This window comes from Mesoplodon mirus, assembly GCF_964341445.2.
Source record: "Mesoplodon mirus genome assembly, chromosome: 5".
Lineage (NCBI taxonomy): Eukaryota > Metazoa > Chordata > Mammalia > Artiodactyla > Ziphiidae > Mesoplodon > Mesoplodon mirus.
This window is the reverse complement of record NC_138980.1, coordinates 37,022,175-37,034,696: the sequence shown is the minus strand read 5'-3', so window position 1 is coordinate 37,034,696 and position 12,522 is coordinate 37,022,175. Positions and strand designations below refer to the sequence as shown.

General features: G+C 43.5%; 1 protein-coding gene across 1 annotated transcript in view; it reads left to right on the top strand.

The window, feature by feature from the left end:
• The window catches only part of RFX2 (regulatory factor X2), a 98,136-nt gene that overhangs the window by 37,486 nt on the left and 48,128 nt on the right, over nt 1-12,522 (top strand). Inside the window, exon 2 of the mRNA XM_082622736.1 lies at nt 9,366-9,484. Coding sequence (XP_082478862.1) covers nt 9,442-9,484 — 43 coding nt within the window. The 5' untranslated portion in view covers nt 9,366-9,441. The remainder of the gene's footprint in view (nt 1-9,365; nt 9,485-12,522) is intronic.

Genomic DNA, 12,522 nt, shown 5'->3' with positions numbered 1-12,522 from the left:
ACGTTGGGTCAGGATCCAGGGATCCTGGCCAGATGGAGGAGGATGTGGGCCGGGGGGTGGGGAGTGGAGGGCGGGGTGAGACCAAGAGCTGGGGTGGAGAAGCTGTGTCAGAAAGCGGGGTGACGGAGACAATTTCAGAGCGGAATCCCGGGATGAAGTTCTCTGTAGAGAAAAGCCTGTATTTTGAGGAGTTTTTTCCCATATGCATGTGTGCAAATATGCAAACATAGGGGTCCCCCCTTTTTTACTATGAAGATCACTTGTTTTTCCCTGCTGGAACCCTGGACCTAGTCAACCTTCAGTTTAATAGAAACGTATCTGAAGTAGGAAAAGGGCAACAGTGTCTTAGGAGTGTTTGGGGCCACTTTCTCTCATGTTAGCCTGTGCAGGGCGGTTGTGGACATGTGTGTGCATGTTTATGTATCTGTATCCCCTATATGTTTCTGTGTGTGCATCTGTGTGTATTCGTGGGGTGGGGGTGTTGGTACATGTGTATGGGTGTGCATGTGTGTGCGTTGTGGGTGCGTGTGTACATGTGTGTTTGTGTGTATGCGGGTAGTGTACGACACTTCTCCGGCCCACTCTCCGGGGACAGATAAGAGGCCGGGGCTTCCCTGGTGGTGCAGTGGTTGAGAGTCCGCCTGCCGATGCAGGGGACACGGGTTCGTGCCCCGGTCCGGGAAGATCCCACATGCCGTGGAGCGGCTGGGCCCGTGAGCCATGGCCACTGAGCCTGCGCGTCCGGAGCCTGTGCTCCGCAACGGGAGAGGCCACAACAACAGTGAGAGGCCCGCATACCGCAAGGAAAAAAAAAAAAAAGATAAGAGGCCGATGTGCTGAACTTTGGGGTGCCCCCCACCCTGCCCAACCAGAGGAGAATTTCCATTTCCTGGAACCCAAGTCTTAACGGTGTTATTAAGTGATTACTAATAAGGTATGGAATCAGGGTGGGTGCCTGCCAGGAGCACATGTGCTGGGTGATAGGGTCAGGGCAGCCTGGGTGGGGTTTTTCTTTAGAATTTTATTTATTTTTTTATACAGCAGGTTCTTATTAGTTATCCATTTTAGACATATTAGTGTATATATGTCAGTCCCAATCTCCCAATTCATCCCACCACCACCACCACTCCCCCGCCACTTTCCCCCCGTGATGTCCATACCTTTGTTCTCTACATCTGTGGTTTTTTAATTCACATTTTCCCCTGAATCTGTGACGTTGTCAGTGGCAACTAAAATCAGACCACATCCCAGACAAGGTAACCATACCTCAGTTTGGACAATTTTTACATTAATAGTCAAATCGTGTCGCTTTAAGAGGAAAGTAAGAGGGTGTTGCCGCGTTACAGTGCGGGGGAGGAAAGGTGGCTGTCACTGGAGTTCAGAGGGGCCTGTCCCACTCGACCCCGAACCCTGGGACCATGGGACTGGCCGGGGACCTGGCTGCCTCCCACCCCCTGCATTGAGCTTAGAGCCCTCTGACAGCCAATTCCAGGGCTTGAGCCTGATCTTCTCTCTGCTGGAGAAAGAGGGAAAGCTTGGCTTCCAACAAGAAAACAGGAACAGAAGCCCAGTTCTTACCAAAGAAAAAGGAATTTGAATTCTGAAGATACTTCATTCCAGAGGGACTCAGAGCCAACTCTGATCCTTCAAAGTCCATGGCTGCAAAAGGAAAAAAAACCACAAAACTGAAAATTAACTGAGGAGTGCCAGGGTGTCCAAAAAGTTTAGGCCAAGAGGGAACAATGGGTCACCCTTGATGTGAGTTGAAATTATGACGACTGGAAAGAGTGGGTAGATTTTAAAGGGTCCAGTCGTTTTCCCCCCTCCTTCTGGCTGGATTGCAGTGATTTGGTGCCCAGGTCACCACAGTGCCCTCTTTGTCACTGTCCCCATTCTCAACTTGTCTGTGAGTCCATTGTACTCAAGCGCCGTTTGTCCAGCTCATTTGCCAGAGGCTGCATGTTCCCTGAGAACAGAGCTTCTCAAGTGGGGCGACCCTACCCCACACCCCAGAGATGCTCAGCAGTGCATCAGAGACTCAGGCTTGGGAGGTGCTCTTGGCATCTGGTGGGTGGTGGCCAGGGATTCCATCAGCACCCATAGTGCCTGGGCCAGCCCCCCACAGGGAATGACCAGACGATTGCCCGCAGTGGGGACCCTGCATCAGTGCCTACTGGGGTGGGTGGTGCATGGGAGTGTCCAAGAGAGAAAGGATGTGGTTTCCACCATCATGGAGGGTTAAAGGATCCACTTTTCAGCAAGGAGGAGATGGCCATTTAGTTCTTCAAGTGTACGGGTCTCCTCTGGGTGCCTGGCGCTCAGCAGGGGCCACACACCAGCAGGGACAGCAGAGAATCTAAACTCCATGTGGCTTGCTCCCTAGACCTGGCCTCAGACTGAAGGGGACCCAAGAGAAAAAAAGGGACCTGATTTTTCTGGTCCCCCTAATAGCTCTGGGAATGTCAACACAAGCATCAGACCAGACCCTGGTGTTTGAAACAATTCATGCTCTTAAGAACATTCTGGACTTGTTCCTTCTTGTCCATAGGGAAGAAATGAATTGCTTTCTTGGGGGCCAATGAACCCAGGTGCCATCCAGATGCCACCAAGTACCAGCAAAACATGAACCGATGTCCCGAGGAGGCCATGTGTCTCTCCGCAAAGTAAAAAAGGCCTGCGTCTCCCCAGAGCGGAAGTTAACTGGCCAATCAGAACGAAGGGAAGTAGAAACCCAACAGGCCGGCTCTCCCCTAATTACCCAGAGATGACATGCTGCTTCCTAAATACGGACCAGACCTATGCGAGGCAGGTGATCACTCCCCTTGGCTTGGGGAGGGACGGGGAATAGAACAGGAGATTGCTTCAGGTCATGGTGAGTCAGCGCTGGACCAGGAACCAGGCCCAGAAATTGCCCTCAGCTTTTTCTGCATTTCCTTTCCTGTCATTACTGGTTACTAGGTAACCAGAGTATTCTCCCGTAAACAGAAGCCTCTTCCCTTTGTGCCCAGACAGCTTCATTCATGGAGGCCCTGATCCAGGGCTGCAGACCGCGGGTCTCTGCTTGGCCCCCTCACATACACTCAGGAACCCTCACCCCGGTTCCTGCTGGTGGGTGTTTCTGGGCAGCGTCTCCAGAAGGTCAGCCGTGCCTTCTAAATGCCAGGCTGGCCCAGGAGGGGAAGTGGCACCGTGGCCCTGCACTTTTCCACTCTATTTCTCAAGTTTGCCCTTATCATGGACCAGATGGCAAAGGAAATGTGCTCGGCTTATAAACAACACGCTGGGCGTGTCTCTGAGCACAAAGAGCTTTGGGCCAACCTGGCCAGCCTGGGCCGCGGGTCGTGTTCCAGGGAGCGGCGGCAGATAGAGAAAGAAGGCTCAGGTCCTGGCCTGGGGAAGAAAAAACAGGAGAGAGGACAAGTGACTGTGATAGAACAAGCGGGGAAGACAGCAACGGAATGATTCCTATCACAAGGTTCCTATCACAAGTTCAAGTTCAAGTTCAGAGCACAAGTGCAGCCGCCCAAGGTGATTGGGATCACCGAGGAGCCTGACCCGGCTGAACAGGGAAAAGGGAAAGCAGAGGACTTCACGTTGCGTGTGGCTGCCGGTTGCCCTTGTCCTCACGGGCAGGCCACCTCCACGCTGCCCCAGGAGTCACCCTGATCCTGCCCCACACCTTCCAGAAGGACTCCCGAAACGACTGGCCTCCTCTTCAAGGGCTGCTAGCCCAGCAAACCAGCACATGTGGAGAAAGGCAGAAGCTTGCGCTTATTCTTTGTGGCTGAAAGCTAATAGCCGGATGGGTTTTTTTGTTTAACTTTCTATTTTGGAAATTTCAAACATCAACAAAATCCACCCACAGGATAATGAACCCTGTGGAGTCACCACCGGCCTCCTACAGTTATCAGCCTCCTGCATCTTGTACCACCTATACCAAAAACCACTCCCCATCCTCTACTCCTTACTAAAGGTTTTTTTTAGGTTAAGATTTACAGACCGGGAATTCCCCAGCAGTCCAGTGGGTAGGACTCAGTGCTTGCACTGCCAGGGGCCCGGGTTCGATCCCTGGTCGGGGAACTAAGATCCCGAAAGCTGCATGGCACGACCAAAAAAAAAAAAGATTTACGGACAATAAATGTGCAAATCTTAGCTGTCCAGTTTTGACAGATGGATATTCCATGTAATGCACACCCTATCACATAGAGAACATGACCATCCACCTCTCTCAAAGTTTCCCCCCATCCCTCCCTAAATTAATCCCTGCACCCACACTCTTTCTGATTTTTTTTAACCTTGGATTAATTAGCTTTGCCCATCCTGTATTATGTATATACTCTTTTGGATCCATCTTCTTTCACTCAGCATAATGATTTTGAGATTCACCTATGTGTTATGTTTATCAGTAGTTCATAATTTTCTGTCAATGAATAGTGTTCCCCATCAGCTTTTTGGCTGTGTGTGTGGGTGCGTTTAATGGTTGGGGGATTACACTATGCGTCATTAACTTAACACAGTCTGCAGTTTCTCACTCATTCTTCTGCTAATGCACATTGGGGTTATTTCTCCTTTTTGTCTAGAAAACTGCTATGAACATGCTTATACAAGTTTTTTGAAGACATATGTTTCCATTTCTCTTGGATAAACATCCAGGAGAGGAATTCTGGGTTAAAGGGTAGGTTTAACTTGCTAGAAAACTGCCAAAGCTTTTTTCCACTGTGGTGTATCATTTTACATCCCTACAAGTGTGTGAGAGTTACAGTTTCTCCATGTGCTCACAGCATTGGTTGTTGTCAGATATTTTTATTTTAGCCATTCTAGTGTGTGGCATCTCATTGCAGTTTTAGTTTGCATTTCCCGAGTGTCTATTGAGGTTGAGTACTATTTCATATCCTTTTGGGGCATCTGTATACCTTTATGAAGTGCCTATCCAAGTTTTTTGCCCATTAGGTTGTCTTATTATTGAGTTGTAGGAGATTTTTATATACTGTGGATAAAAGCCCTTTTTATATACTGTGGATAAAAGCCCTTGTATTCCAGATACAAGTTATGCAAATATTTTCTCCCAGACTGTGGCTTACCAATTTGGGTTCTTAGTGAAATCCTTTAATGAGCAGAAGTTTTAAATTTTGATGAAATCTAATGTATCAAGTTTTTTCTTTTATGTTCATTACTTTCTGCACCCTGTCTAAATAACCTTTGCTTACACCCCTGTTATCTCATAGTAGTTTTACAGTTTTAGCTTTTATGTGTAAGTCTGTGATCTAACTCAAAATCATTTTTGTGTATGGTGTGAGGTAGGGATCGAGGTTCATTTGTTTTTTTCTTCCCATGTGGATATATCATTTGTTTAAGAGATTACCTTTCCTTGTTGAATTGCCTTGACACCTTTGTCAAAAATAACTGAGGAGGAAAAGAGCTGGGGCTTCATTAGAAAAAAAAATAATTGACAACATAAGTATGGGTTATATTGGTTATATATTGCTGGATTTGATTTATTATTTTTTGTTATGATTTTTGCCTATGTGCTCATGAGAGATATTGGTCTAAATACTTTTCTTGTAATATCTTTATCAGGTTTTGGTATCAGGGTTTTTGCTGACCTCATGAAATGAGTTGTGAAGTATTTCTTTCTCTATTTGCTGATGGAATTTGTGTGATAATTCCTTCTTCAGTGTTTGATATCATTCACCAGTGACACTGTTTTTGCCTAGAGTTTTTTTTTTGTAGGAAGGTTTTCAATAATGTATTCAATTTCCTTGTTAGATGTATGACATGCATATTTCCTATTTCATCTTGTGTCAGTTTTGGTGTGTAGTGTTTGCTTGATCTAAATTACTGAATTTATTGGCTAAAGTTGTTTATAATAGTTCCTTATTATCATTTTGATTTCTGTAAGATTTGTAGAGGTGTATCTCATTTCATTCATGACATTGGCAATTTGTGTGTTTTTCTTTTCTCTTTCATTCTTGTATAGGGAGTTGTCAATCTTTTCTTTTTTTTCTATGATTTTTTTAAAGAGAAGTTTTAGGTTCTCAGCAAAATTGAAAGGAAGGTACAGAAATTTCCTGTATATTCTCTGCCTTCACACATGCGTAACCTGCCCTATTATCAACATCCCTCACCAGATGGTACATTTGTTACAGTTGATAAACCTACACTAACAAGTCATTATCACCCAAAGTCCATACTTTACACTAGGGTTCACTCTTGGTATTGTACGTTCTATGGATTTGGACAAATGTATGGTATTGTACAGAGCATTTTCACGGCCCTAAGGATCCTCTGTGCTCCTATCCATTCCTCCTTCCACCAACTCCTGGCAACCACTGATCTTTTTGCTGTCTCCATGGTTTTTCCTTTTCCAGAATGTCACATAGTTGGAATCATACAGTCTGTATGCATTTACTTTCACTTAGTACAATTAACCCTTGAACATCACAGGTTTGAACTGCATGGGTCCACTTATTTGTAGATTTTTTTCAATAAATGCCTAGTACAGTACTGCACAATCTTTGGTTGGTTCAATTATGCAGAAATGTGGATACGGAGGGCCGACTGTGAAGTTATACTCAGATTTTTGACTGCACGTGGAGTGGCGGGTATCAGTGCCCTTAACCCCAAGTTGTTCGAGGGTCACTGTAATGTGTATTTATGTTTCCTTCATGTCTTTTCATAGCTTGATAGCTCATTTCTTTTTTGAAGAAATTTCAGTTTTGGGAGTTGCCTGGTGGCCCTGTGGTTAGAATTCCGGGCTTTCCCTGCCATGGCCTGGGTTCAGTCCCTCGTCGGGGAAACAAAATCCTGCAAACTATGCAGCATGACCAAAAAAATAAAAATAAAAATAAAAGAAGGAAACGATAAAGGAGAAATTAATGAAATTTTTAAAAACCTCTCCAAACAACAGAGAAAATGAACCAAAGCAAAATTGCCTCAAAACTGAAATTTCTTTTCTTTTTTTCTTAGTTTCCCCACCAAGAATTGAACCTGGACCCTGGCAGTGAAAGCACCAAGTCCTAACCACTGGACCACCAGGGAATTCCCCCTTCTTTTTACTTAATTTAAGTTTAATTTGCTTGTCTTTTTAAAGATTCCTAAGGTTGAAAACTTAATGATTAATTTTAAGCCTTTCTTTTAATATAAGTTTATAGAGCTAACCATTTCCCTCTAAGCACTGCTTTAGATGCATCCCACAAACTTTGATATGTCATGTTTTCATTGTCATTTAGTTCAGAATATTTTAAATTTCTCTTATGGTTTATTCTTTGACCTGTGGGTTATTTTAGAAGCATATTTTTTATTTTTTAAATATTTTGGCATTTTTCTGGATATCTTATTGATCTCTGATTGATTCCATTATGCTCAGAGTACATACATGCTCTGTATAATTTCATTCCTTTGAAATGTATTGAGACTTGCTTTATGTCCCAGTATATGACCCATCTTTGCGAATAGTTCATGTACATTTGAGAAGAAAGTGCAGGTTTGGGTGCTTGTGTTCTATAAATGTTAATTAGGTCAATGTGATTGATAGTGTCACTCAGATATTCTATAGCTTTATTGGAATTTTTGTTTAGTTTCTATCAAAATAACTGAAAGAAGGGTGTTTAAAATCTCCAACTATGATTACTTATTTATTGATTTTTCCTTTGGTCCTGTTTTGAAGTTGTATTACTAGGTGCACACACATCTAATGATTATGTCAACCTGATAAATTGATAATTTTATTATGATGAAATGTTCATCATTATCTCTAGTAATGTTCTTTGCCTTGAAGTCAATTTTGTCTGATCATTATAGCCAGTCTAACCTTCTTAACATTAGCATTTGCATGGCTTACCTTTTTCCATCCCATTATTTTCCACCTATGTATGCCTTTATATTTAAAGAGGGTTTCTTTAGACAGCATATAATGCCATCTTGTCTTTTATCCAGGCTGACCGTGTCTGCCTTTTCATTCAAGTGTTCACTCTATTTACATGTAATGTAATTATTAATATGTCTGGATAGAGGAAACCCATTTTGCTATTTGTTTCATCTGCTTTTTGTTCTTCATTTCCTGCCTTCTTTGGGGATAATCAGTTATGTTTAGTATTTTATTTTATTCCTCTATTAATTTTTTAGCTATGTCTTTTTGTATTTTTTAGAGGTTACTTTAGGGTTTACCATATGCATCTTTATCACAAACTAGGTAGAGTTAATATTTTACTACATCATGTAAAATACAAGAACCTTGCATGTGTAATTCCATTTACCCTCCCATTCCTTTGTGCTATTATTGTTATATAGATTATATCTACATATATTATAAATCCCACAAGAGAGTGTTACAAATTTTTAAAAATAAATATAGACATTTTAAAGAAATTAAGAGAAGGAAAGAAAACAATACAGTCTTTTACAATTACCCACATATTTATCATTTCAAGTGATCTTTATTCCTTCATGTACATCCCAGTTTACCATCTGGTTTTATTTCCTTCCATCCTGAAGAACTTCCTTTTGCATTTCTTATAGTATAGGCAGCAAAATTTCTCAGGTTTCGTTTAGCATAAAGTGTCTTTATTTTCACCTTCCTTTTAAGAATAGCATTGCTGGATATAGAATTCTGGGTTGACAGGGTTTTTTTCCCCAACACATTAAAGATGTCATTTCATTGTTTTCTGGTTGCCATTGTTACTGATGAGAAGTTGGTTATCATCCATGCTGTTGTTCCCTTGAAATATAATATGTAGTTTTCTCTTATTGCTTTAAAGATTATCTTTTTATTTTTTTATTTTAGCAGTTTAACCACGACACACCTAAGTTGATTTTCTTTGTATTTCTCTTTTTTGGGGTTTGTTGAACTTCAGGGACCTGTAAGTTGATGTCTTGCACCAAATTTAAGAGGTGTTTGGCCATTCTTCAAATATATCTTTTTTTTCCTTTCCCATTCTCTCCTTTTCTTCTGGGATTTCAGTTACATGTATATTAGATTGCATGTTCTGTTTTTTGTGTTGTTTTTTTTTCTTTAACTTTTTTTCTCTCAGTTCTTCAAATTGATTGATCTATCTTCAAATTCAATGACTCTTCCTTCTTCCACTTCTAATCAGCTGTGAAGCATATCCAGTGAAATTTCCATTTTAGTTATTTTGCTTTTCAGCTCCAGAATTTCTACTTGGTTCTTTTTTTAAATTTTCTCTTCCTCTATTGAGATTCCCATACGTTTGTTCATTGTGCATATAACTTCCTTTAAATTCTTGAGCTTATTTTCAGTAGCTGCTTTACCTGTGTCACCTGGATTATCTTGGTTTGGTTGTAATTGACTCCTTTTTTTTGTTTGTTTTCCTTGGGTATGAATCACAATTTCCTATTTCTTCTCATAGCTCGTGGTCTTTCTTGGGTCCTGGACATCATGAATGATATGTTGGAGAGTCTCTGGATTCTGCTGTGTTCCCCCCGATGGCATTTAACTTGGCTGGACTCAAACTCTGCCCCTCCTGCAGTGAGTAGCAGCTGAAATCTCCACATAGTCTTTTCATCTTTGAACTGCCAGTTTCTCTCCAAGACCCCCCCATGACTCCCCCAATATGTGTGGCTTCTAGCCAGTTGGCTAAAGATTTGGGTGGACCCTATAGTCGGATTTGGGGGTTCACCTGCTGTGTGGCTCTATTTCTTCCCACACACACACACTCTGACACTTCAAGATGACCAGGCTGATGCTTTCTGCCACCCAAGCATTTGTGGACTGGGGTGTGCCACCAAGCAAAAAGCCAGAGTCACCAACCAGTCTGACAGCGGTCTTTCAAGGGTGGGCCCCCTGGCAGTGTCTGCCTGCTTTGGTCACCCTCCGGTGTCTTTAAATAGTTGCTTTAAAAAAAAAATACTTTGCCCAGATTTTTTAGTTGTTATCTGCAGGAGGGTTAGTCCAACCAATTTGCTCTACCATTACTGAAAGTCAGTGCTCTTTTGTATGCCTTTTAAAAACCATTTTTTGGGACTTCCCTGGCAGTCCAGTGGTTAAGACTTCCCCTTCCAACGCAGGGGGTATGGGTTTGATCCCTGGTCGGGGAGCTAAGATCCCACATGCCCTGCGGCCAAAAAACAGAAACATAAAACAGAAGCAACATTGTAACAAATCCAATAAAGACTTTAAAAATGGTCCACATCCAAAAAATCTTTAAAAAATACATACAAAAGCCTTTTTTTTTTTTTTTTTTTTTTTTTGTGGTACGCGGGCCTCTCACTGTTGTGGCCTCTCCCGTTGCGGAGCACAGGCTCCGGACTCACAGGCTCAGCGGCCATGGCTTACGGGCCCAGCCGCTCCGCGGTATGTGGAATCTTCCCAGACTGGAGCACAAACCTGTGTCCCCTGCATTGGCAGGTGGACTCTCAACCACTGCGCCACCAGGGAAGCCCTAAAAGCCATTTTTTAAAAAAAACCTAAACTTTGATGTGCTCAGAGCCCTTGATTAATGGACCCAAATAAAACATTTTTTCAGGAAACTGGGTCAGCTTTTGTGCAACCTACAACCTTGATTATCTTAGGTGGTTGAGGAAGGATTCCGCATTCTCCGTAGATGGGCCTGTTGTGTGTTCATATATTAGAGCAGCCAGGCTGTCCCACACAGCATCTGTCAGTCTGTCTGTCTGATCCTAGCGTCAAGGGATGAATCAGGGCGAGCAGAGCAGTCGGTCTCAAAAGGTCATTACCTTTTCCAGAAGGGTCTTAGTTACCCCTGAAATAACCAGGTAGATCGTACATTTTCTGAAACCTTTATGAACCTATTTGTATTTCCTAGCTGTACTGCCTCTTGAAATAATAATTCTGTGTATTATTATCTGTTTTATAAAGTGCTTTCATAGACTCTCACTATCTGAAATGCTATATGTAAATTTTCATAATTCGGTATCAGATGTAATACTAAGGCGTTACTAAAGTGTTCATTCATTTGATAAATATGTGTCAGCTGCCTGAGTTGTGCCTGGCACAGAAGCAGGACACCAAACCTTGCAGGATGCACCGTAGGGACCCCTGTGTGAGTTTCCTGGGGCTGCCATTCAAAGTACCACAGACTGGGTGGCTTGAAACAACAAAAAATTATCCTCTTACAGTTCTGGAGACTAGAAAGTGTCAAGAGGGCCATGATCCCTCTAGGGGAGGATCTTCCAGCTCTGGTGGCCCCGGCAAGCCTTGGCATTCCTTGGCTTGTAGCTGCGTCACTCCAGTCTCTGCCTCCATTGTCACATGGCCTTCTTCCTTGTGTGTCTTTTCTGTCTGTTACAAGAACACTGTCACCTGGATTTAGGGCCCACCCTCATCCAGTATGATCTCACCTTAAGCCTTTGCTTGAGTACATCTGCAAAGACGTTATTTCCAAATAAGGTCACATTCTGAGATTCCACGTTGACATGAATTTGGGGGTGGGGGGGACACTATTCAACCCACTACAGCTCCCCAAAGTCATCTGTGCCCAAACTCCCATCCTAAGTTTTAAGGGCTACACCTGGCTTCTGGGGTTCCAGGATTCAATCAGCTTTCTTTATGACTTGGCAAGCTTCGGGAAGACCACTGCTGGCATTTCAGACCCGTGTCTGATACTTGCGTTTGTCTCTAAATGTCAACAGCTCCACCCTCCACACAGTTTGAGTCGCCCTCCGGAGCTCCTCTAGTCCTGTCACGTTGGTGAGACGTGGCCACAAGAACTAGGTGCTGGATCAAGGGCCTGTGGCCTCAGGCTTTGATTCCAGACAGTGTAGTTTTTCTACCCACCTTCCAAAACCACGTCACTTTATTAAACCCAAATTATATGGACCGGGGACTTCCCTGGTGGTCCAGTGGTTAGGACCCCACACTTCCACTGCTTGGGGACCCAGGTTCAATCCCTGGTCAGGGACCTATGATCCTGCATGCCGCATGTTGCAGAAAAAAAAAAAAATTATATGGACCAGTGACCAGCAACCATGGCCTATGGGCCAAACCTGGCCTGTCACCTGTTTCTATAAATAAAGTTTTTTTTTTTTTTTTTTTTTTTTTTTTTTTTTGCTGTACGCGGGCCTCTCACTGTTGTGGCCTCTCCCGTTGCGGAGCACAGGCTCCGGACGCACAGGCCCAGCGGCCATGGCTCACGGGCCCAGCCGCTCCGCGGCATATGGGATCCTCCCAGACCGGGGCACGAACCCGTATCCCCTGCATCGGCAGGCGGACTCTCAACCACTGCGCCACCAGGGAGGCCCTATAAATAAAGTTTTATTAGAACACAGCCAGGCTCATTCGTTCACATGTCAGCCATTTTTGCTCCTGTGCTATGATCGCAAAGTCCAATAGTTGTAAGAGAGACCAGGTGGGCCCCAAAGTATCTGGTCCTTTACAGAAAAAGGTTGCTGACTCTGGTCTAAACGATATACACTAAGCAGTGTGATAGACAGACAGTGCCTGCTGGTCAGCAGTGTGTTAGACTCACTTGCATTCTGGAAGGTGTGTTCTGGCCACACTAAGCACAGCATGGGCCCACTGTCTATCCCAACACTCACAAGACTTCA